Below are 27,074 nucleotides of genomic sequence, written 5' to 3'. Positions count from 1 at the left end.
CTGTTCTCTAAGTGCAACCTAACCTCTAGATTTTATGCAATAAAAAGACAAATCCCTTTGTGGAAATGTATCACCCTCACTGAGACTGCATTCCTTGATTTACCCATTTCTTTGTGACTGGATGACAGTGTAGATATGATTGTTTAAAATGAAAGCTCTTGAAGATCTGACCCCAAACAAGTTTAGAGTTCAACAGTAAAAGTGGAGGATTGTTATTGCATCACTGGAGTATTCTAGTGGAGAGATGACACAAGGTAACAAAAATTCAACTTACTGAACTTTCAGCCCTTTTGTTCTTCTCTAAGATCTTCAGCCAGTCACTTTGGTTTTCATCTTTTCATTAATCTAGCAGTGATAAAAGACATATCTCTACTACATGCATGTGATTAAGTTAATGATCTTCACTGTTTCCCTGAGTGGATTATTAATCAAGAACAACAACCTGAAAATGTTGCCCTTCCTATGAAGTTCAGCACATGGGTGAGTCACAGAAATGTGGGTGAGCAATGTTTTCTCCTGGGGGTTGAATCATGCACGGACAGCAAAAACACAGAGCTCCAATGGAGATGGGGTTAGGGGAGCAATGACACATAATGTATCATCTTACACGTCCCTACACTGCTCTGACTAAAGCTCTACACAGCAGAATGATTGAGTAACAACTTACCATAAAACCACTCCCAACCAATTTCACATCTAAATAAGCCCTGTGAGTGTGTGCATGTGTGTGTGTGTGTGTGTGCCTGTGTGTGCCTGTGTGTGTGTGTGTGTGTGTGAGTGTGTGTAATCTTCACATTTGTCCCTCAGCATACTATATGACTACATCCCCTCTGGATCTCTTTAAATAAGATAGATATGATGGCTCCAGCATCATGTTCACTGCATTTATCATAGTTATATTCCGATGAAATCATCCTCACATTTTCCCAGAAGCATGGAAAAGCAGCAGAGCATTTCACACAACTGCTGAAGTTTCCATTAACTGTACATGAAGTCAGATTTTGTTGCAGAGTTGCACTTCTTATAGTCACTTTTAACATGCTTGTTTTCTTTCTCTACTCTTTTATAAACTGAAGACACAATAAACAGAACAACCTGACCCCATTTATCCATCAAATTTTATTCAACAACATAACTTTAGCTCTTCAGAGTACAATCAATATAAGATACGTATGACAAAATATATTTTAAATAGAAGAGAGAAACATTAAGGCATTTAAATGAAGGAAGTTGACAGTTGAGATAAGATTAGTGTACATTTTTTGTGTCTACACCTCTAAGGCACCATGGCATGCTCACTGCTTAAACCACATGAAAGACTTTAAAGGCAACTATGGATCACTTTCTGCACATAAAAAATGTGACAACATGTTGGAATTTAATGTGGTTTTTCAGTGCTGTGTGTCTACAGTGTAAAGTGTTTCAGAAATTCGCCAGAGCAGACACGTGGAGTCATGAAAGGCAAAGCAGGTAGTGAAAGATTTCTCATTCTGCCAAAAGTGTGGTGGCATTGTATTAACACTTTAATAATCCCCTGTGTCACACATGAACCAGCTACAGGGTAAAGAGCTGTAATTATGTTTATCACGCAAGCCAGCCTGGTGCCAGTGTGACTTCCAGACTGGGACCGACATAAGAAAGTCGGGTTGTTCCTCTGGAGAATCAAAGTGGCACCAGCGAGCAGTCGATTGGCAGAGGTGTTGTGAAAGTTATTTCCTTTGCGTGTTCTCGACTCCACAAATCTCTGTTAATGCCTCTGGATCGAGGGATGGCATCAAAGAAACGTATAAACAGCTCAACCACGTCCGATGAGGGCAAGAGAACAAACTCCTTCTCACACTTTCTCTTTGCACTTTCACTTGCATACATAAACAAAGCCAGGCACACACACACTCACACACTCACACAAACATATACACACACACACACACACACACACACACACACACATAGATTTTTTTATACATGACTTAACTCCTGTGAGTGAAGTCTACCAGCATCAAGCCTGTTGTCATACAAAGTTTAGTACTTGCTCAACTTGCTGGCACATTCACTCCCTTTACACTTCTGAACTGTTCTGGACTTCTCTGGAAATTATTACTCATGAGTAAAACTATACAGAAAGTTGCATGAACAGTGTGGCGCAGCAGTTCTATACTCTATGACATTTATCAACAGAGGCTGTGATTTACAAGGTGAAAAGCTGCTCATAATGAATATTTTTCATGTACATTTATATAAAAATTAAGATTTTCCTACAACAGAGTGCTCCACTGATGCACACAGATTACTGTAAGCAGTGCTGGTTTGACAGAAGCGTTGAATGAAAGTAAAACTGCGTCAAAGATAAATCCCTAAAAGGATATGTGTCCACTAGGCCTCTTTTTTTCCGAGTGCCATCACTCTGTTTACAGTTGGTTTTTGTACAAAAGGAGAGAAAAAAATCTCCACTTCAGGTACTTAAAGTAGGAAATGTTTGGACTTGGATGTTTGGAGTGAAATTATTTGATTGTCAAAGCCACTTTGAGGGACTATACTTTTGTACTGATCATTTTTTATCTCTTGGATTGGTCTTACCTGTTTGCTGATCCTGTCCTGTACATGCCTGCAAAGTATTCTCTAACTTTAAATCTACTTTCTGTGATTCTCTGAAATAAAAAGTTTAAAAACATTAAAGACTTTTTCAGTCTGCATGCTGGAAAACGCTCCACTGTGATCTAAATCTGTGGCAGCTGCGATGGGCATAAAATATTACTCTTACTATGTGTTCCTGCTGATGGTCTGGTTTGCTTTTCTAGGCCATGAAGAGGCATCAGGAATAAACAGTCTTTTTCATAACCAGTAAAAAAAAAAACATACCACTTTATCACAACCCTTCCCAGCACCTCTAGAGAAAAAAGATGCCCAGTGGTCACATGACAGCGTGGACTGGTCTGTCAAGCCTATTGAAACTGCTGTGATGCTGTATGAGTCTGCCTGTGCTATATGTTGTATGCATATTGTATTGCATGAAAATGAACAGTATGTTTTGCTGGCATCTGCTGTGTTACACTGCTGTGTTTGCTGACCCAGAGTTATTTGGGCTGCTGGTTATTGTGGTGCTCAGAAGGCGTAGGGCCCGACTATGACGGTGAGCCGCAGCAGTGAGTTGGAACGGTAGTTCATGGTCAGATGTTGAGTGATCATCTCCAGATCCACCACATACTCCCTGGGGCCTGTCAGAGGCTTGGTTAGCACCAGCATGGCGCTCACATTGCTGGAACGCTGCAAGAAAATAGGATCACACAATAATTAAGTATGTTTTTTTTTTTTAGTTAACCACTGAAAGATTTATTTGAGTTGTTTTAAGCAATGCTAGTGGCAAAGAGTTGTAACTATGTTTGCAAGCTGCTGTTAGCATATAGCTTAAATTCACTGAGCTGCAAGAAAATCTTTATTATTTAGAAGTCTTTTTCACTCTTGAGTTGACTTCTGAAAAAATGTAGAAAAAATGGTTTAATATTTGACTCATTAAACTTTAGCATGTTAGCATTGTCACTTGGCGCATGTTGTAGAGTTGCCACCTGTCCCGTTTTTCCCAGAATTGTTCTCTTTTTTCACCAGCTGTCCCGGGAAAATAAAAATCTCTCCCAGGACACAATTTGTCCCATTTTTGGGGGAAATCAAAAACCTCATTTGATTTGCTTCATTCTGTAGTCTAGAAAGGTCCCCCGTGCTTCTGCGGCTATTTAAAATTGTCTCTGTTTTCTTCCCGTCTATACGTATGTTACGCCATAACGCTCAAAGCGGCTCAAGCAGGGAGGGAAACTTGACCGAAGAGAGACAGCAAGCTGAATTGACCGACGTACTCCGCCGCTGAGGTCTTCTTTTCACCATCTTTTGGCATCTCCATTTGAAGTTGGAGGAGAGACGAGTGACGAGGAAGGAGATGGAGCAAATACATGCAAGCCACCAGCACGAAAACAACAATATACTAGTTACAATCCTGACTGGGGGACACTGTCAGAGTTTGAATGGGTACGGCCGACCCACGGAGACAAGTTTTCAGCCTCATTCGTTTTGTGTCCGGCGAAATCTCCGTAAAATATGAAAGGAAAAACCATAGACTGTATAAAATATGGACGTGGTATCCGTGAAGTCACCCATCTGTTTCTGAAGAGCTGTTTGAGGCTAATTGTTGGCGGGAGCCATATTGCTGCTGTCGAGCCAGTGTGACGTAAAGAGGCGGGCTTTTAGCCTCCTAGCCAACAGCTACAGTGTTCCTGCAGTCACCTGCGCCTCTCATTGGAAGACTCATAATCTCAATATCTTCGAAATTGCTGCGTTAGACAAAAATTCACCCCCTCACACTGAGAGCTGATCGAGAAATGAGCTATCCAGACTACACTCATCTTTTGTACCAGGCTGTAAACATGTTTATTTCTGCTGTAAAGATCGTCTTTTTCCCATGCATGTGTATGTGACTTCCGGTACTTCCGGAGCCAGCCTCAAGCGGATCCTCGATGAACTGCAGTTTTTTGCCCTTCCGCATTGGACTCAAATTTTAGACCGGAGGTTGCCGCTTGGTTGGCATGCAAAAGTTATCTATAACTCAGCATTACAGCCTCACAACATTGCTAGCATAGCTAGCTTTATTTATTATTTTAGTGTACTTCTGCTTTTTTGATGGCCATCGCAACATATATGAATTAGAACATAGAAAAAATATACAGTCTAAACAGAAGCATAGTAGAAATGTAATTATAGAAGGATAGCATGCTTATGTTAGCTATTAGCTTAACATAGTACAGCCTAACAAAGCTAAAGTACAACACCAGACTCTAGTCTTGAGAGCTTAATAACATCATCACTGTTACTGGTGTCCTACTGGTGCAATATTTTGATAAAATAGCAGGTTGGGTAATCATACAAGGTAGCATCAGGAGGACAATAATAGTGTGAATAAATTTGAGGTATTTGGCTTAAAACAGCATATTATGACAGCTTTACAGCAGTTTAGCATTTAATCTTAGCCAATTATCCCCAGCCTCCCCCATGTTTTCATGCAAAGTCATAATTCTCACTTACACGAAGGAAAAACTCTCCTGCCTCATTGCCAGCTTTGATCCTGAAGGTGTTGTGTGTGTTGGTGTAGATGTTGGTGGCTTGAATCTGGAAGATGTCTGCTGGCACTGTACGCTCTGCCTGAATGCTCATGTATTTGTAGACAATAGACGGAGGGCCTTGGCACTCGGGCGGAGACCGGCAGATACAGCGACTGGAAAACACACAGTTATGACAACCTTTATAAAAACTGGCTGATCTGACTGCAGTGACACTTACGAACTGAATGATGTTTACTTACTTTTCAGAGGTTTTGACGTAAGGCGCCTCACAGGGGTTTCGGGGATAACAGCGGAAGCCTCCGTAATAGTTCCAGCACATTTCATCATCTTGGCAGTTATGGGTCCCCGTCTCACACTCATTTATGTCTGGTGAATGGCAGGGAGACAGAAACAGAGAGAAAGATAAAACTGAACAGTCAAAAATAGCAGAATAACAATTCTAGTGTCTCCTACTTCCAAAACACACAAAAACTCCACATGCTTCATGAAACAGGGCTGTAAAAACACGGTTAAAAGTTCAGGACTTGTACCATTGGGGAACAGCGTTTTAGGGTTGTTAATTTATTTCTAACAGCTGTGGAGAGATGCAGAAACAGAAGAGGGAAGCCTGCAGGTTTGTTGTTGAGGGAAGCCCCCGATGCAACCCCATACAGGAGTAACTGCAGCTCTTTCCTGCTGCATGATGAAAATAACCCCATCAAACGTGCCCCAAACCACAGGGCTATTTCTGGCACAGGAACCTGGATTCATCACCAAAAGGTCCCTTCATGGTTTCCCTGTAAAACCTGCACCTGACCGAGGGGGGAGAGGAAAAAATAACAGCTCACTCTTTGAGCGAGGGCTGGAGCTTCAAATAAATCCACTTCAAGAAACCAACATCATGCATATAAATTCACAGAGGTGGCATCACAAAGTTGTTATGTTTATGTTGCTTAACCTCTGCATTTTTCCATGACAGTAACCAGGTTTAGAGCCGCTTTCATTCCTGCTTGAGGGGGGAAAATAGATGGTGATAGCAGGAGTGATCAGGTTATCTTCAAAGAGCAGGGGAGGAAGGGGAGGAGGAAGGTTGGAAGAGAAAAAGATCTTTGTTGTGAGTTATAAAAGAGGAAGGAAAGACAAACAACTAAAAATGGTTAAAAGAAAGGCTGCTGGAAGGATAACAGAGAGGAAAAGAAGGACTGTAGTACCTTGACACAACCTGTTTCCCTGGAGCTGATATCCCTCTGGACACTCACAGGAGTAACTTCCTGGGCTGTTGATGCACTGATACTGACACATGTAGCTGGAGAAGCTGCACTCATCAATGTCTGCATAGAAAATATGAACACACAAAGATTAGTGCGAGAAAGGCAGACATGCTTTTATCTAATACTGTATATATTTGTGTGTTTGTGTAAATAAGAGTGTTCATGTGTTGGTGTATATTTGTGTGTCCACCTTGGCAGGACACCGAATCCGGTGCGAGTTCATAGCCCTGGTCACACTGGCAGAGGAAGGAGCCAATCAGGTTGTAGCAGTGGTGCTGGCAGGGACTCTGCACATCACATTCATTCACATCTGGAACAAAAATAGATATTTAACACATCCATAATGTTCAATGAAAGTAGGGCTTAGTTCAAGCATAATGTTATACAATTGTGTTATTCATTTTAGATCATAATCCCGTTTTTATTTGGCTTTAGTGTTTCAATAATCAGGTGATTTGTGTTTTAAATAGCTGTTTTTGGCTGATCATCTAACTGCCTCTTTCCTATTCTAGCACTATTGTAGTTTCTCTGTTGAGTTCTCAGGTCAAAGGGCAGCTGGGGCTCAGGGGTAGAGTCGTCCCTCAATCGCCACTGTAACTAGCTAAATACTGCGATGTGCAATGCTCATGATGGATTAAGGTGGGGTCAGACTGAGTCTTAGCCTGTCTTGAAGTTGGGTCTCTGTTCATAATGTGACATAGAGTGGTCTAGACCTCCTATGTTTGTAAAAGCGTCTTGAGATAACGTTTGTTGTGATTTGGCGCTATACAAATAAAGAATGATTGATTGATTGATTGATTGATTGATTGATTGATTGATTGATTGATTGATTGATTGATTGATTGATTGAATCGGAAGGTTGGGGGTTTTATCCAAGGTCCTGCCGTCAACATGCCCAATTGTCTTTGGGTAAGGCACTTAACCTCAAAACAGCTTTTAAAACTGACTGACACCATATTTTTTGGAACTGTCCAAAATTACTACAATTTTGGTTAAATATTTCAGATATTATGAAACAAATTCTGGGATTGTCAATTCCATTAACTTTTTTATGTTAGTAAAGTTTTTCTTTACTTGGGTGACCTGCCAGATGACTTAACAGGAGACACCAAATATCTCTAAAAAATATTCATTACCGCTGCTAAAAACGCAAACACCTGCAAATGGTTACAGGCAGATCCACCCACAATACAAAATTGGTTTGAAATCTAAAAAAAATTCATGAGATGGAAAAAATGACTTTCCTGCTCAGATTAAGAAAAGATTTGTACATTACAAGGTGGGAAAAATGGACACTACATTTTTTGGAATAGAGGATGTGTGTGGTGGCTGCTCCCCTTCTTACTGTTGAAAACATTACTAACCTCCATTTTACTCTAAACATAAAAGTTTACAAACATACTGCACAAAACCTATGACTGTGGAACTTATCGGAAACTGTGAATATTACAAGTCGGGCAATAATGTTGATGTTTTGTTTTGTTTTTGTTTTTTTTGTGTTTCCTCTGTCTTTTGTTTGTGCTTAAATTGAAAAAATAGAAATAAAATCTAAGTGATTAAAAAAAAAAACTGACTGACACTTTACATAAGCAGCCTCTGTCATCAGTATATGAATGGTGTGTGAATGGGTGAATGTGACATGTAATGTAAAAGCCCTTTGAGAGATCAGAAGAATAGAAAAAGCACTCTATAAAAACATTACAGTCCATTTATCATAGCAGTAAATATGATTAACACATTGTTGTCACAATGGACAGGAAAGACAGTAAAGTCAAAACAGAGACAATAACACTTTCCATCTGGCTCATCTATTTCCCATTTTGCAGATTTAACAGTATTAATTAACAGACTTAAGAGCAAAGCTTGGAGCAGGTTATGGGTGTTGATAGATTTCTATACATGTTTTGGATCTTAACTGTTCTCTATCACATCACTGTATTTTTAACAACATCTTTTAGCTCCGGCTAGAGATCTACTGTGTGGGGTCAGATTACGTGGTTGCATAATCTCATGAGAGCTCCAAACTTCCAGGCGATTAAAAACACCATTTGTTTTCTTAGAGCCGGGGCTGACCTTAAAATGCATCTGAGAGAGGTTGGGAAGGAGTGAAGCATGTTGAGTGTTAACTTAAGAACTTGGTAGCTAAAACTGACAAAAGCTGACATCCTCTAATATGTAAAAAAAAAAAAGAAGAAGTGATACCATGTGTTTTATTACCGTAAATTTTGTTGTATAAGACACACTTTTAATACCTTCTTCTGTCAGCATTTTCTTCTCACTGAACTAGTGTGGTAACACTGCCAAAGCCCATACCATGTTGCAGTTTGTGGTTGCTTTGTGTCTGTTCTCATCAGTTTGATCTGTGTCTTCCTGACTCAGCTTCTTCTATGTTTAAACATCCCTCGCTGTTTCTTGCTTTCTCTTGTCTTTTTTCTTTGCGAGTGACTCGTCAGTCATTCACCAACAAACTGAAGTTTTGTTCTCTCCGAATAAACAGAGTAATATTTTAAAAACCCTCCATGTTGTTTACAGAAAACTTTCGGAGAGTAATGTTTTAAACAGGAATCCTGTACAGTACATGTGTGATCAGGTTGTCCCTGGCATTGCATTAGCTATTCAGAACCAAACGGCAACCTCCGGTCTAAAAATGTGAGACGAATGCTGAAGTGCTAAAAGCTGAAGTTCATTGAGGATCCGCTTGAGGCTGGCTCCGGAAGTACCGGAAACCACATACACACCAATTTAAAAAAAAACAATCTTTACAGCAGAAATAAACATGTTTACAGCCTGGTACAAAAGACGAGTGTAGTCTGGATAGCTCATTTCTCGATCAGCTCTCACTGTGAGGGGGTGAATTGTTTTCTAACGCGGCAATTTCGAAGATATTGAGATTACAAGTCTTCCAATGAGAGGCACAGCTGACTGCGGGAACACTGTAGCTGTTGGCTAGTAGGCTCAAACTCCGCCTCTTTACGTCATGCTGGCTCCACAGCAGCAATATGGCTGCCGCCAACGATTGGCCTCAAAACAGCTCTTCAGAAACAGATAGGTGACGTCACAGATACTATGTCCATATTTTATACAGTCTGTGTTCAGAACTAATAACTGTTGTCAAGGGATTTGACCAATCAGAATCAAGTCTTCAATACAGCTGGGTGATTAGTAAGACAGCATGGTAATAATTCAAGACAACAAGTGACAAGAGAAAGTTAGTCGCATGAGTCTTGGGGAATTGGTGCAGGCAGTGCATCAGTCCACACTTCACAACAACTTATGCTACCACTACTGAGCACAACTACCGTGCGTGTAGCTAGCAGGATGGTGAAAACAGACGGTACTAAAAAGAGCTTCAAAAAGTCATCACAGCCCCATAACCAAACTGCATCCATTACTTATATTCTAGATTTTACTGTAATTGCACTTGTTCTTGCTCTTTTGTTAGTTTTTTAACATATATAATAAATAACATAGATCTCTTTTTCACCTATTTGTGGTTCTGTTTTTCTTTTGTGTACAGAACACTGCAAACACAGATTTAGAAATCAGAATATAAATAATGGTTATTATGATTATCATTATAAATTCTACCGCTTCCATTCAAGTCAGCAGATAATAAAAAAATATCTAACAACCTGCCTCTGAACAACAACCACTAGAGAAAAATATGAAGAGTTAATTTGCAAAAACAGATAACTCACTTTTTTAAAATTGAAAATATGTTTTAAAAAAAACACTTTTTTTCTATTACTAGCTTTAAGTATTATCAATCAATTGAAGTTGGGTTGCTTTGACTAAGTCAAAATGACATTACTAATCAGAGGCATCTTAAAAATTTAACTTTATAAAAAAATCTATATTAAAAAGACATTTGCTTTTTGAAAATTTATAAAATCGGAGATGTCTGTTTTTGCAAATGAACTCTTCATACATTTCCTTAATTTGATACTATACAAACTTACTCACACTTACACATGAGCAAACATGGTTTTTCAATGACTTACCCACACAGCTGTGGTTGTTGCTGGCCAACTTGTGACCTAGGTTGCACTCACAGAAGTATGAGCCCTGTGTGTTCACACATCTGTGCATGCAGTAGTGGGTCAGGAGACACTCATCTCTGTCTGCAGAAAAACATAAACACATACAGGAAAGGTTTGAAGTCAGTTTTTAAGAGATGATTCAACAACTTTTCAAACACTTGACACCAGCTTTCTTCATACAGTGAGATGAGAGAGTGTGTTTTGCTCACCTATGCAGTGAACTCCATTCCTCTGGTAGCCTGGTTGACATTGGCAGGTGTAAGCACCTCTGGTGTTGTAGCACGTCTGATCGGGGCCACATGTGTGTCTACCTGTCGCACATTCATCTATGTCTGCAATAAACACACACACACACACACACACACACAAAATCACACACTGAAGGGAAGCTGCACCAAGTTAATGCCTCCTGTGTGCAGGCACATATGGCAGACAAAAGCAAAGCAGCATGTCTGAACTGTATGTACTCTGTGATCTGTGATGTGTGAACTGTTTTCCACAGACAGTAAAAATGTGTGATCACTGACACCATCACATCACACACGTGGGGCATAAACACACATGTTCACACTGAGAGCGAGAGATTAAATAAAGGGGGCTTTTATTCATCAGCTCCGGGTGCAGGGGGAAAACACAGATCCTATCTTCTACAAACAGGACAGCTTCTTGAAGGGGGAAGTTTGTGTACGTGTGTGTGTGTGTGTGTGTGTGTGTGTGTGTGTGTGTGTGTGTGTGTGTGTGTGTGTGTGTGTGTGTGTGTGTGTGTGTGTGTGTGAAAGGGAGGAAAAAAACCTCAACTGATAAGTCATGTGCTTTCGACCATAACGCCTCGCTCTCCTCCTCAACAGACATCCATCAAACGAAAAACCCACAGATCCAGACACATGCGTTCTTTATCTCTCATCCCATCATTAATAAGTTATATAACAAGATAACTGGTAGGTTGCTGGAGCTTAAAAACACAAAGGCATTGCCAGGAAGACGCTACATTGCAAAACATTTTTTACCTCTATGTCGAATTTCTGTGCTGTAAACAACTGGACATATTTATGACTTGCAAACTTAAAAGTTCTCAACTCCAGTTTTAAAGTCATTGCCAGAATGTCTGCTGCACTCGGCACCTTCTGTTATTATTAAACAACCCTATAATTATCACCATTAAGAACCTGCTGCCCTCCTTTAATGATATTAAAACACTTTTTTCTTGCTCTTTCCCTGAACTTCCATCTTTCTCTGTTTCTCCCACACACACTCACTGCAAATATGCCCATACTGTATACGCTTATCCCTGTGGTCCCACCAGCAGTCCTCCTGGGTGGTCTGACACAACCCATCATGTGCAGACAGCCAGTGGGCATCAGTTTAAAAGCATGACAGACAGTTATCCTCAGTACCACACACACACATGCAAGAAAGTAGGAGGGGGAGCAGTGCAACTGTGGTGTGATTTGACACATATGTGACTGAACAATAGCAGATTGAAGAACTTTCAGTTATAATGCTCAATACTCCTATGTTTTTCATTAATGTAAAGATGTTCCTGTAACGTGATTAATGATGCTCATTGACCTTTGCTGCTTCTTGTGTGATTTGATCACTTGGCTCTTGACATCATAAGTCTGACAGCACTTATTCGAGCAGTTTCTGGTCTAGCAGTTACCACAAGTGTTGAATCTATTTGGTGATACCCAATAAGTTAGTGTTGTAAAGTGTGTTAAGAGTTTATTACTACCCAGCTGTGTTAAATACTTGATTCTGATCGGTAAAAATACGGATAATTTGATCACACAACAGAGTTTTGCACATTTCACCTCTGCCTGTTGACACTGTGGCAAAAACATTAGTTTCCATTAGCATTCTAAACTGGTAAACATTGTGGCAACACTATTAGTTTCTGACCCCCAATTTGAGTCAGAGTCCTGCTCACTCAGTCAGGAGTCTAAATTCTATAACTACCTTTCACTTGACTGTTTATAGATATGTTCACTTAAATTATACCTTCAAATATATAACTTTTTTAGGGTTTTAGGGTTTTTAGGGAGATTAGGGTTGCCAACTTTCTCACTACTAAATAAGGGACAGGTGCACGGTGCCATGGTGGTGTGAGCATGATGTGTGTATTCAGCGTATATTCATATTCTGATTCAACTGGAAATGCAGAAAGTGTGTAAATTCCCTCTAATCCTTACTGTATCATTGTGTAACCTCATATGAATAAACCTCAAAGAAACCACAATTTGGCTCTTTACATCAAAAAACAAGCAAAAGAAAAATGAAATGCAAAAGAGGAGTCTGACTCACCAAATTTACTTTTTCCATACTTTTGCTGCTCTGGACTGGCTTAAGTCCTTACATGACAAGTCACAGTTGACAGATATTTGAAGTTCATTTTTGATCAGCATTTTTGCTGCATCTGTTTCAGCACAGTGCTGATTTACAAGAGTTAATAGTCAATATATGGGACAATTGAGGTACCGTATGAAACAAACCAATTTAGCCCAATATACGGGATGTCCAGGCTAATACGGGACAGTTGACAAGTATTGCTTTGACCTATCAAACTCTAGACAGTGCTCAAGTAGGTTTTTTTTGGTTGAAAGCTAAAGTATTTTGTAAACCCACGGATGCTTCTTTTGTGTGTGGTGTTATTTTTTTAACTTAAGTATGAATTTGTATGTACGTACTTAACTGTGCTTTCTTATTATGTTTAGTAATCCCATTCTCTTTGTATATCCAACTCTCTTTCTTCTGTGGTACAAATATTGATTATTGTTCATTGTGTCAGTGCTAAAATAATTAGCACTTGCCCTTAGCTCTTCCAGTCAAAATCTCCTGGTGCCACTGCTGTATACCAGCCTCACAGCAGGAGCAAGTGGTGAGAAAGTGGCTCCATTTGCTGTAGAAGAGGCCTCAAAACAAAAAAGGTGCACAGAAGGTGAGTTGTCTTTCCTCCACAAAGGAAAGAAAGAGAAGAGGGCTTGAATGTGCCCATCTCTGAAGTTCACAGTGATAAGATGGACTCACTACCTTGTGGACAAAAGCTGAGCTTATCTTAATGTGCTCATGAGAGACAACAGGTGCAAACTGCATACTGAGAGGAATGCACAGACAAGGTGTGTTTCTCACTGGCCCGCTAAGTAGAGGCCAAAGATAAAAGCAGTGTTGATCTGAGAAATCTACACTCTGATGTGGTTTGAAAGGCAGCTGGGAAAGTGCACCAACAACCAGCACCAAGAGAAACCAGACGCTTTGAATAAAGCAGTATCATGCTTTGGGACTCTGACCCTCCTGCAACAACCTGAGGGCTTTATAGCATGGCTGTTAGAACACCTGCACATTACATGGTTTCTGCTGGGTTCGACATTTAACCTCTTAGCATAAAAAAATCGAACTCACCTTGATGTGGAGAAATGTTATCCCCATGTGTTACGTACAGAATCAGATATACATCCAAACTCAACAGTGCTAGCTTTGGGATGCATCTGCCTGGATGGCTGTTTGATATTACCCATTCATTAAACAATATTATAAACTCAGGTTATTTTTACCAGGCAGATTTGTGTCAACAAGTAGCTATACAAGCCAGCTGGTTTGCTGGGGAACAAAATTATGGCAAAATCCTGTTCACATTAAAGCCAACCAATATATCTTAGATAGATCAAACTGAGCTGACACATGCCAATTTCTTGGCCCTTACATGCTGCCAGTTCAAGGTGGGATATTTATGGCCCTGTTACTCCTTGTCTGCAACTGAAATCACACACTGGGACAGCAATATTTTTCAGTTTCATGGCGCAATGTGTTAGTACAAAGGTAAAGAGGTAGTGGATTCAGTGCTGTTGAATGAGGAGACTGGGACGGTCAACCTCCGGTCTCAAACTATGAAGCCCATGCCGAAGTGTTATAAACTACAATACATCGAGAATCCGCTTGAGGCTGGCTGCAGAAACACCGGAAACCACATAGACACCAATTCAGAAAAGACGATCTTTGCAGCGTTAATAAAGATGTTTACAGCCTGGTTAAAAAACGGCTTGTACGGGGGGAGAGATATTAAGATTACACTTGACTCCCGGACAGGAACACATAGCTGTTGGCTAGGAGGCTCAAACATTACTGTTTGCACTGTCTGCAGCAGACAGTTGAAAAGTTTGACAGCTGAGCAGACTGGGCTTCATTAGAATGGTTGATACTGTAACGAAAACATGTTCAAACTCCTACATTTTATGATCAAGAGTTCCCCTGTGTACCATAACCTAGTTCTACTGGTGCAAAACCGGTGAAAAAAGGTCAATTTGTACTCTGGCCCAAAAACTTGTTATATTGGCCACCGTTTCATGCTGTACAATGCTAACAAAGAGCTTAATGAATATCAACAAATAGACCTGAGGAAGCATTAGTGAGAAGCCAGGATCAGTTCTTGTGAAAAACAACCACGCCTACTTACTGGATGTATTTGATGAATCACTGAGTCTGGAAATGCCCTGCCCTCTGGCAACAGATTTTGACAACACAAGTCTGAGATTTTTGTGCTCCTGATACTGCAATGGCGCCAAGACTGTGATCCTAATGAATTGATACAGTTTTGTTGACAGAAAGAAAAATGAATTAATTTTGTTATGGCATGTCATGTCAAAAGTGCTAACAGTAGCAATGCTGCTCGGCTAAATGTTAGCAAGTTTCACAATATCAACTTTAACCCCTTTACTTTTGTGTTTTAGCAGGCTAACATTTGCTTCTGATCACACTAAAAAGATGATGCGAATGCCATTTTTGAAGGAGATTTGTTCATAAGTAATACTAGACATGTCTTTATTTCAAACCTTGTGAAAAACACAAGTTTTAGGATCATCAGAGATTGAGGATCATTCATAAATGCAGCCTGTTAAAGGAAGAGATTTCATGGCAAAGCAACAATTAGCCGGTCATAAAGGTTTCTTAATAGATATACTCGTCATGACAGATGTCTGTTTTAATTTCTGTGCTACGGTGGCCCTGAAGGACCAAACAAATTTACTAAAGATGAAACACTTTTACAAAGTTGGAGACAAATTTACATTTTGGAAACATTTTAACATTTTATAAAACAAAATTACATCAGCAAAACAGTTTTACCAAGGCCAAAACAAATTTACATTTAGGAAAACAAATGTACAAAAGATGAAACACTTTCACCATTTCTGAAACAAATTAACATTTCATTTTTACAGAAAGGGAATGTACCAGATACCAGAAGTGAGGAGGAGAGGAGAGAAACCAAATGGAGATGGAGATGGTTTACATATTAGGACATCCTCGGGTCTAAGAGTGAGGTGTCAGACCTCAGATGAAAAAGCATCATGTCTCCGGAAAAGCTCCGTTATATCTCCGCAAAACCTTCATCATGTGTCAGAATTCAGATGAAACGGCCTCAGACCACATAGCCTCAGGCTAAACAGAGTCAGGCTAAACAGAGTCAGGCTTAACGGTAAAAGTGTTCCGTCGTTTCTGAAATTGTCTCCAACTTTGTAAAAGTGTTTTATCTTTTGTAGATTTGTTTTGTCCTTCAGGGCCACCGTACTGTACTGATATGAATAATAGAGTATATGACAAACAACAGGTCTAAGAAACTATTAGGGAGATAGTTTGAGCAAATGTAGAATGCTTACTTGATTTTGCGATAGCTAAACTAAACAAGAGGTGGTCAACATAAGACTACAATAGTTCTCCATGAGTCAGCTACATTTTTGTGCAATTGCTACTAACCAGAATCAAATAATGTGCACTTCACTTTGTCTTAAATCGCCTGCCATTAATTAGACACAATGTTGTTACTATTGACAATACAGAAATGCTTTGGGCAACCTGAGGGACACAAAAAAATCAGCAAACAAGGTGTTCCTGGTGCAGGGCAGACATCAGCATCAGCTGGATGATGCTTCAACACTGACCTCTAAAATGAACTGCTGCAGAAACAAAGTACTGCACATGGCTAACTGTTAACCAAGTGATCTGTGTGCGGAAAAGTCAGAGTCATCCTCACTCCCTTCTAGAAAGCTTGGAGAGCGCTAAATAAAAGCATATGTGCTGTATGCCATCCAAAGGTCCATTCACGGGAATATCTTGTGGTAACTGCTACTTTGTCACTGAACCTTTAAGATGCTGCCAACACAAAGTTCCACAAGAGTTTGTGTGTAAGTGTATGTGTAAGTGTGTGTGTGTGTGTGTGTGTGTGTGTGCGTGTGTGTGCGTGTGTGTGGGTGGGGTGGGAGGGCATCCCACACTGGCTCAATCTTTGGTCCCATAAAGTTCCACAGCTCACAACATTCAGCAGAGTCCATATAGTTTACAGGGGAAAACAGATTTTACGTGACAAGCCATCAAATGTGATGATGTGTTGCGTGTGGGGAGAAGTGACTCTGGTCTCTGAAGTCGTATTTTTTTCTCTGAAAATGTATTCAACACAGCTTTAATGCTTCTTGTAAGAGCCAGGCTGCAGCAACATGACAGGGGGAGATAAGGCTGTCCAGCAGAAGAGTGGAAGATGTGGAAGGAAAGAATGAGGAGAGAGGGTGGAGGGTCCTTTTTTTTTTAAACAAAAAAGGGCTTTTTAAGATTTAAAGTTAGATTTACGGCCGTGTGTGCTTATGTGATGTCAGAGTTAAAAACTCCTTGCTTTTTAGGGAGATTAATTCTAAATGCCTTGTGGGAGTTGGGGGGAGTGACGGGGAATGGCGGCAGCTCAAAGAATGTGTGTGTGTGTGTGTCTGCAGAGGAGTGGGTGTGTGTGCATCAGAGGTCCTGTTTGAGGTGCTGGAGCATTCAATGGCCTTTTTATTAAACAGAAAGCAGGAATACGAAGAGATGCATGTTTGATGAGTGCAAACGTCCAAAACAGGGACTAAAATGTGTTTGGCCCAAATTCAGAACAATGTGTTATTTGCCCCAGATTTATACTGACATGATAGGGCTTGTTGTAATTATCACTTCAGAGCATTTAGTCTTGTTTTCACTGAACCGCTGCAATGGAAAGCAGGAGCTGTTCCAAAGAACAGTTGGAGCCATCCTGCTGTTGGACAGCGTCTCTGTTTCCCTCTGATTATTGGATAATTCAATCTTTGGGAAAGCAGGGGGCAAGAAGTGCGATGTTAATAGCCCATAAAATTTCACAACGTCAAATTTATTCCCATGTCATACACCAGCCCCCGGGCCTTTGGTTTTGCTCAAGCACCTTAATTTCACCCCTCATGGCAAACTCTGCACTGAGAGCTGTTACATTTCTGTGTATTTTTTCTGCACTTCAGCGTGAAAAGCATCTTAAACAGCGCCTCAGAACAAATGGCAGTGGTGATGTTTTCCTTTCAAAGCAAGTCCAAACTTAAATAGAAAATAAATTAAACAAATCAACCCGCTCTATCTTCTTCTGTGTATTTTTATCTGTTTCGGAGAATGAAGTACTTCCATGCTCTTGCTTTCCCTACCACTCCCAAGATTCCCCTGTCATTGTTCAGGGAGAACAGGAGTTTCAGCCGTGCTGACACTTACTGATTTGTGAGTTTGTTCCACACTCTTCTAAAGGTCGGGCAGAGTCCTGACATTCTTGAAAATCCGTCCAGTGTGCCAGCTACATTCCCCACTGATAGTAATCCTTCCTGTTACTCTGAAAATGTCTAAAAAGATTGAAATCCTGTTATTTAATATGAAGAAGATCAATCTCTCTGCCCAAATGAAATATCAGTAGTCATGCTTGAGCCATTAAGGGTCTTAAAAGCCAAATATGTTGCATGAGAGGAGTGAAACCTGTGCACACAAACAGTGAAGATATGGTCAACAAAAACAAGTAGAACAGAAACTGTGAGAAACAGAGACCATACAATCACATGTCAACCAGCTGAGTGCAACAGTGATTTATAGCAGCTCTGTGTCCCTTTCCATCATGAGGTAAACGGAAAGAGCAACACATGTAAGAACATCAGAGGAGGAAGCAGCTGGACGTTGGACAGGCACCGACCTCTTAGAGAATAATAACAGCAACATTAAACAGTAACACTGAGGACGCACGGCAAAGCTGCTTCCCCCTCGCTTTCGCTCTGCCATCATGGATGTGATGGCAGCGAGAGCCAAGCAGCAAAACACAACATAACACGGGGGGAAAGACGGGCTCACTGTCTGAAAAACACTTGTGTTCAGGAGCTTTATTGGGGCTTTAAGTCCTTACCTGAACTTTATTTGAACATAATGTAATGTGTTGACTTGAGATGTTGTTTGGCATGAGGGAATTGATGTCAAATACATCCAGTTAAAGAGCGATGGAGATTTTTTTTTTTTTATCAGCAGCTGAGGAATTTCAACATCAACAGGTTTTCTGGCCCAGGTTACAGAATGGAAAGAGATTTTTGACGCCAAAAAATCTCAGCAATGTTAATTCATAAGTGCTGACTATAAAACATGACCAATAAGTGGTAGAATATGGAAAGACTAACAAACGTTAAAAAATCTAGTAATGGTAATGAACTATTGTTAATATTACAAAGCTGAGATACCAAGCATGGCACAGTAACGGTTGAAGAAAAAATCTTACCAGTTATGAGAAGCGGTTTGGCAAACAAAGTGATGAAAATAATTTGTCATGATTCACATAAATCTGGCATGACAGTAGTGAAATTTATGATTTCTCCTTAATTTAGATATTTGCAGATACTGGTGATAAGTTGATCTTGGAAATCTTAAGGCTGTCTGAACTGTCATGTTGACAAGTCTATCTTGCAACATTAAATTCTCAGAAAATCGGCATAGTGTCTGTGCAGTGTTAACTTTGGGCAATGCATATCAATATTTAACAATGGATTATGAATGCCTCAAAAATGATTAAAGCTCCTGTAAGGGACTTTCTGAAAGAGTCAAAGTTGTCATTTATGGTCTTTTTTTCCCTCTGTAGGTCATAAAGAGGTCGTTGTTAACGTCAAGCTGTTTCAAAACTCCTCACAGGCACAGGTGCTATAAAAAACAAAGTGGGGCTGTTCCCAACGCTAATTGGGCCATTGCACCTCTGCACTTCAGGGTGAGGTGCATCGTGGCTCAGTCAATGTGTTGCTGATGTGATGCCTTTACCTTACAGTCAAATAGGATCTGATCTGTCATATGTTTTAGACACAACAAGAAGTGAGAACACAGTGGAAATTCTGTTTTAATCAACTGAAGTTGAAGCATACTGCCTTTGACCAGAAGGTGGCGCTATGACAAAAATGGAATATTGGCATGTAGATGAGTTTGGAAGAGGACTCCAATCCAACATGTCAGGTTTGAGGCACTTTGTGTTTCATAATGAGACATCATAGCCAAGATGTTCCACATGATTTAAATAACTCTTCTTCCATACAGTGTCTTCTACACACTGATCAAGCCTTAAAGGTGCAGTGTGTAATATTTAGCAGCTTTTAGCAGAACAGTCTTTGTAGAAATTGTAAGTATGTTTAAACTAGTGTATAATGACTTGAATATAGAGCTGGGCGATATTGGAAATTATGTTATCGTGATAAAATATTTCATATCAGTCGATATCGATAATTATCAAGATAAATATCAAATAATTATTTCATTTAAATTCAAAGGCAGATTTTTGGTCCTGAGTAAAAGTTGGAGAAATAAGACAGTTTGTAAGCTTGTATCTGGATTTAGTTTTCTGATAAACTTCTTGAATCCATCATTTCTGACATTGCTAAGTAAGATGTGTCAGTTTTCTTCCGTGTCGTTGCCACTCGTTTCAGCTCTGTTTACATTCCACTCCAAGCGGCTTTAAGCCCTGCCTACCTGTCACCCTGCGCATGATTGGCTGTTCAATGCCATCTTCTTCTTCTGTCTAATTTTAGGTGGCAACTAGCATTTAGGCTTATTAGCGTCCCTCCCTTTTCAGTGGTTTGGGGGTGTAATTATAGGTTTAAATATATCAAACTTTTATTGAACATTTGTCATATTTATATTGAGAAAAATTATATCGCGATAATTATCAGCCCTACTTAAATATAACAATTGCTTTGTTTTGTTAACTTAGAATGAGCCTTATATCTACATAAGAAGCAGGTCCCCTTCTACGGAGGCCGCCATCTTGCACACCGTGATTCTACAGTTAGTAACAACTAGTAACATACGTGTTTTTGTATTTAGCGAGTGGCTGCTTAAAATGTACCAGTTGGAAGATGAAGAAGAAGAAACAAGATGTTGTTGTGCACAAAGGAGTATAGTTATCCCATATCACAATAGCTTCTTGTCCTCAAAGGCCAATGCCTAACCCTAAGCACCTATAATTCAAAGGTTAAAAGTTGCAGCAGTGGTTGTTGCTGATGCTGCAGTGCAGCAGGTGCAATGAGATGGACGGTAAAATCACAGGGCACGAGGACAATCACAAAGTAACTAATGCGGGACGGTGCAAATCATCAGTGTGAGAGCAGGTGGAGGACAAGAGCTTAGCTGGTAATAGGAGGGTTCAACCTGCACAAAGGCCTCAGGTGTCTTTTTCTTTGAGTAACCCTAAACAAAGAGGGTCAGTTTTCATCAAGAAAAGGCTTTGAGTTTGATCCCACTTCTTCCTGTAAAGCATGAAAATCTCTGCAGAATGTTTTAATTCTAGATCTTTTATATCCGGCTCCAATCACCTCAGTGTTATAGTGTTCCTTCTCTGAGCAACAACATCTACCAAATCTGTGTAGCTTATCTGTGGTAGAAACAAACAATAACAAGATAAGATCTAAAGGAATTTCCGGAAAACTGTAATAGCTCCCTGTGTATCCTCACAACGTTTTTCACATTGTCCGTGGATCAGAAGAGACTTGGTGCTGGGGCTTGTTTCTTCAAGTGGAAATGTCAGGATGAAATCACAATACAGGAAGCTCTGAAGCACAAACTGTAAAGGTCAAAATCCTCAAGTTGTTCTTGTTCTGCTCTCTGCATTCCTGCTCCTCACAGATCGATCCGATGCTTATCTGTCAAGGTGGTGAGTAATTCCAACCATCACAAAAGACGGGAGCAAACGGAAAAAAACAACCAACGCTGACATTCCAGAGATATTCCTCCCAAGTGCATTGCATCTGCGTGGAAAAATGTTATTGCATGCGCTCGGCCTTGTTCGGAAAAGTACACAAGTTCTCTGTCACACAGAGGCTTAACAGCCTTAATAGAACATACTTTAGGAAAGATTTCCAGCCACTGCAGGTGAAGACGTCCAGACGTAGCTGAAATTAGTCAGGCATGTAGGTGGTAATGTGGCCAACATGACCTCAGGAAACCAGACAGGTAAACAGGAGTGGCATGTCTTTTCATGCCCCATACTGCTGCGAAATGAGATCTAATTTTGAGATGACAATTAAATGGGGTGCAGATGAAGTGTAAACTGAACATTTGTGGGAAGAATAACATAACCTGCAGAGAATGACATATGGCAATATGGCCGCCGTTATCCACCTGAAGTCAGGTCACATGATGTTGTACTTTTAAACACTACTCAACTGTAAATAAAATACCTTCTTTTTACAGATTTGGAGACTGATTAAACGACTTTTGGTGGACAACCGTCATTTCAAAGCGGACATGATCTCACCTCTGCTGGAGTTAGAGTTTATGTGCACACACAGGACTACAACAAGCCACTTGTACAGTAAGTAGGCATCTCCAGGCATTAAACACGGTAAAGTGTGCCTATGAGTGTGTGTGTGTGTGTATGTTTAGAGGGGTGGTGGAGGTCATGGAAATGTGAGGCATCATTAAGCTGTCACACATACAGTAAAGGTTCATGGTTTTCTACGTGTGGTCGAGCTGAAGCAGGGCGCCAATATCCCGCTATGTGTCAGCACAACAACACTCTCTCAGGCTCGGGTTCAAACTCAGAGCCAAATGGATTTATTCTACATTTGCAAAAAAAAGTCATCAATGATTGGGAGTGGATAGTAATTTGAAAGTAGAAAAAGCAGCGTGAAGAGTTGAATGTAATTTTTTTGTGGTTAGTTTTGCTTTAAATCAGCAGAAATAATGGTAAGCGAAGCAATTTTGCTTAAAAAAAACGTTTTTGTTTCACAATTTAAGTTGTACTTTGGAAAATTGGCTTCATTTTTTTCCAGAACATTTAGCTGATCCCTCTTTTATTCACCACATACTCAGCAGTAAGTCACCAAAAACAACTCAGCAGCAGTACAGCCCATGACGTTGGTACAATCTGGCTTGGTCAGTGCTGCTTCACTTCTGTGGTTATTTAGTCAGTGTCAGCCTTCAGCCTCCCCTTTGCCCTACCTGACTCTGCACTCCAGGTTTCCTCCACAGAGTGGTGAGTTAGCAGGGAAGGAGCCTGATGTAAGCGCTATTTGATACACTGAGGTTTCCCCCCCAATGAAAGCTAATGGGAATTCCTTCGCTAGCAAGATATGTAGTTTTGCAAAACAGCCACTGTGTGGAACAAAAAAAGAACAATTGGCTCATTGCAGCGAGTTAAAGGTAATGATAGAGAAACCAGAGAGTGATGTAAACAAAGATTATATCACTCTCCCAGCAGAAACATATGCCCACATAACGGCACGAGACGCTTTTTAAAACTCAGATCATTTCAAAGCATTAACGTTGACAGCAACAGCCTATCTTTGTTTAGCCCATGCACTGCCAGTGAATGAATAAGTGTTATACTCCTGCCAGCCCGCTTATGTGGTTACTTTAGCTGATATGCTGCCATGTTTTACACTCTAATAAAACCTAATTGGTTCCAATTCAGAGAAACACATAAAGCGCCTCACATGGATCTTTGCCCCAGGTGTAAAATCAAATTTGTTACTTTCACTGGGGTTTTGTGACCGCAGGCCTCACCACACAGCTACTCACCACATGTCTGCCTATTGACAAGAGGAGCTTCAAACCACTGAACACATATACTGTAACATGATGCACTCTGCCTTACATTACATTTATGTGAGAAATTTAACTACAGACATTCTCTCTCTCAGGTGCAGCTGTGAATATCTGGCACAAAGCAGCAACCGAGGGCACCTGTGTGTGTGTGTGTGTGTGTGTGTGTGTGTGTGTGTGTGTGTGTGTGTGTGTGTGTGTGTGTGTGTGAGAGAGAGAGAGAGAGAGAGAGAGAGAGAGAGAGAGAGAGAGAGAGAAAGAGAGAGAGAGAGAGAGAGAGAGAGAGAGACAGAGGCAACATATAAATCTTTAAACCACTCCCCATTTGTAAAGATCAAAGAGTCTTGCTCAAACACAGGATCACACCCACACAATCTTGTGCAGCTACCAATATCACAAGCCAGTCAAGACCCAAAGAACATCTCCTGTAGGTGTAAAGACACACAGCTTGCCACAATGTGATGAAACTCCTTTCCTCGGCCCTGAAGCAGATCACCTCAACACCCAAAACAAGAGGAATGTCTTAGATTTCAGGAAGAAGCTGAACTCTGGCCAAAAACATCACGCTGGGAGCGACCAGAGGTCCAAGGAGTTTAGGAAACATGACATCACGTAGAAAAAAAGCTGAGGACCTTACAACACATCTGGCAACTCTTCATGGTGTAGCTGTGGATGATGTCTGAGGGATGGATGAACACTTCACCTTTGTTGCTCTGCTCACCAAAGGGCTTTAAAGTTGTTTGCAAGTAATTATGAAATACCCTCACAGCTCTACTTAAGACAAAAATAGGCTTTGTTTTTCCTGCAGCAGCACTGCCAAGTGCAAGAAAAGGAAACAACTGATATCCAGACTATAAAAAAGCTCCTGTAATAATTATGTTTCATTCTGCAAGTACACTGAAGTGCACAGTAACATTTTTCTGATACCAGTAATACTATTAGTGTTTGCCTCTTGTACTGCCTAAAATGCAGTGAGAGGTATTGAAAATAAGGCAGCCAATGCATCTTTCTACCACCAAAAGCATCAACAATTTCACAGGTTTCAGGTGAATTGTCATCATTTATTTTGTGGCAAAACTAAACTACAACAATGCTATGTTAGCAGAGAATGTAACTTTTATAAAAGCTGGCAAATGTCATCAATTAGTGTTTTTACTACTTGATTTTATATTTGTTTCAACTTGCACTTGAATTCAAAGGAGCTCAGCATCAGCCAATACTTGAGTCCAGGTGTCAAAGTTGGTACCAAGGAGAAAAACAAGCATCCAAACATCTCCCATGCACACTACACAAATGTTTTTTTTATGGAAAGAGCATTGCTACCATCTCTTTGTTCTTCTAAACCACACTTTGTGTTTACACACAGCTCCTACTGAGTCCAATATATCCTCTAGGGAGCTTGCCAACACCCCTCTCTGAGGAAGTATATTTCCATGTGTTAAAGCAGAAAAAATGAAAGCCAAGTTTTTTTTGTCTTTTTTTTCTTTCAAAGAAACTTTGCAGATACAGTGTTTCATCTTAAAGCTCAACAGAGATGAGGGAGAGGGTGTCTGATCTTACCTCTGCAGAGGTTCTGATCATCTGCAGTGAATCCTGTTGTACAGCGGATGGTCTGGCTGGACTGAGACCCCCTCGTGTCACCAGAAAACACACGTGGAAGCTGAGGCTGGACTGGCAAGACAGGAATGACAGGAGGGACTGGGGGGACAGCTTCTGGCAGAGGTACCTGCTCGCCCTCCTTGCTGATGTAGATGACGGCGCTCTTGGGGAGGCACAGGTATCCCCCGAAGTGGTTGATACACTGCATGCCTCCTTTGCAGGCATCGTCTAACAGGGCACACTCGTCGATGTCTGACAAAGAGGAAAAAGAAGGACGGAAAAAAAGAAGACAGTGGTCACTGGTTAAGAGGATATCTTTAATGAGGCTGAGATAAAAACTGACAAAATCAAGAATAAAATCCTTGGGTATAAAAATAGAAACATTTAAGGCAATTTCTCACCTCTACATTGCTCTCTGACTCTGTCATACTCGTACCCTTCTGTGCACTGTGAAGGGCATATGGAATATTACACATTGTGCTCTCTTTACATGTCAAATAAATACAACATTTAGAAACATAATCCATGCAATTTCATCTGCAAATTACAGTACAAGCTTAAAGCAGGCTGGGTTTAACTTGGTTATGAAAGATTCGCCCACTTACCGTGTAGGACACAGGCTCCTCAGCCTCCTGAGGGAGGACATGTGTGAAAACCGCACAAAGGCAAACGCAGATCCCCAGCATGTCGACCAAACGTCAGAGCAGCACTGTAACGAGATGCAGAATGGAATGGATAGGAGCGTGCAAGATCATTTTTCGTTGACAAGCCTACATGTTTAATACCCGTTATTACATCATTGATGGCATTGCTTAACGAGTCCCAACATCTCCCGCTGCTGGCGTGATGTTTATGTTGGCAGCACTCCAGCTAAATCTGCGACTTCAACTAAGTGAAGTGTTTTTCTTCTGTGTTTTCTCCAAAAGGATTAGTGCGTAATACGCGTAAAGATGCGTGCGTAAACATGCCCTTGTGTATCAGGAAAAATGAACGAGTCGATCAGCCGTTCAAAGATCGTGTTGAATCAATATGTGTTCATGCACACAAGAAACTTAAGCTGTGCAATCCACCACTATATGTGCGTTGTTTTAATTCTGCATTGTTTAAGGTACGGACACTTGTTACCGGAAATTCTCTAAAACAAGCGAACCACATCTGAAACAAGTGTTGATGCGCATTTTGATTCGCATGTTTCAACATTTCCTCTACATAAGCAGTTTTTTTGCATTTTTATCTGATCCGATTTCTGTTGTGTAGTTGCTTTTTGATCTTTTGGAGTGTATGATGGCGACGTACCTGCGATTACCTGTGGATCTCCAACACTCCTGGTGTGCAGACGAAAAAAAAAAGTCCCCGGTTGTGTTTTTTTGTTGCAGATCCGAGTGTGTGCGCGTGGCGGACTGCTCTTGTGGTGGATGTTAGATGTTTGTCGGAGCGCAAGAAGCTCTGGTGATGAACATGCGGCGTGTACAGTATGACATGCTGGGGGCGGTGTACCGGGCAGGTTGAGCTCCGGGTTTGTCTCTCACCGGGGTGCAGAAATCCATCTGCGTAAGGCTGCACGGGCTCCCTCTATGGACTGATGCTGAAAAAGAGTATTTAGCTGTCTGTTCAATACAGCCCCTGACTAAAATCTCTCATGTCAAACTTAACAGTTAGGTGATTACCACTGTATCCTGGCTTTTGATTACTGGCACTGAAACAAACTTTTACTGTTAGGATAATATGCATTATTGCTTGGCACCAGTCTTTTTTCACTCCCCCAGAGAGTTTGACATGATAGTCTACATTTTTGTATTTGAAGTCAATCTGGAGCCATATCCTGTTTAATCCCCAAAGGCTAACACATTCATTTCTGTATGTTACTTCAAGTGTGACCCTCCATGACTTTTTGATCCATGTAGCCCCAATCATGCTGTGAAGGGGCTCAGTGCCTGTATATATGTATATGTATAGTTGTGTGTGCAGCAGGTGGTAAAATCAAATCATGTGTTGAAGGCCTCTGTCAGCAAGCACTACATTAGCCTCTAATACATTTCATGGTATTACAAGATGCCTGCACTTCAGGAACATCTGCTGGAATTGGCATGGCTTCCTGGCTTTCCCATGAGACCGCAATAGATTGTGTGTTTGTGTGTGCATAGGCTCGTTTGTGTATGTGTGCCAACAGCTTGCTGGTAGGAGTGGATGGAGATGGACTTGGCACCGCCTCCCTTAAT

General features: G+C 40.7%; 1 protein-coding gene across 2 annotated transcripts; it reads right to left on the bottom strand.

The window, feature by feature from the left end:
• Nucleotides 1–1,099: 1,099 nt before the first annotated feature.
• efemp1 (EGF containing fibulin extracellular matrix protein 1) lies at nt 1,100–26,372 on the bottom strand. Of its 2 annotated transcripts, none has more exons than XM_034682529.1 (11): nt 26,162–26,372; nt 25,461–25,564; nt 25,257–25,302; nt 24,817–25,107; nt 10,605–10,727; nt 10,357–10,476; nt 6,546–6,665; nt 6,296–6,415; nt 5,345–5,471; nt 5,068–5,257; nt 1,100–3,264 (listed from the first exon to the last, which is right to left on the bottom strand). In XM_034682529.1, the coding sequence occupies exons 2-11, from the start codon at nt 25,539–25,541 to the stop codon at nt 3,103–3,105; spliced, it is 1,380 nt and encodes a 459-aa protein (XP_034538420.1). In that variant the 5' UTR covers nt 25,542–25,564; nt 26,162–26,372; the 3' UTR covers nt 1,100–3,102. The 2 variants fall into 2 exon arrangements, with proteins under 2 accessions (XP_034538420.1, XP_034538419.1); XM_034682528.1 differs by having other exon boundaries at nt 26,152–26,366.
• Nucleotides 26,373–27,074: the final 702 nt, after the last annotated feature.

Source organism: Notolabrus celidotus, chromosome 4 (assembly GCF_009762535.1).
Source record: "Notolabrus celidotus isolate fNotCel1 chromosome 4, fNotCel1.pri, whole genome shotgun sequence".
In the NCBI taxonomy this organism is placed as follows: Eukaryota; Metazoa; Chordata; class Actinopteri; order Labriformes; family Labridae; genus Notolabrus; species Notolabrus celidotus.
The sequence above is the reverse complement of the archived record's forward strand: the minus strand, read 5'-3'. Positions and strand labels throughout refer to the sequence as shown.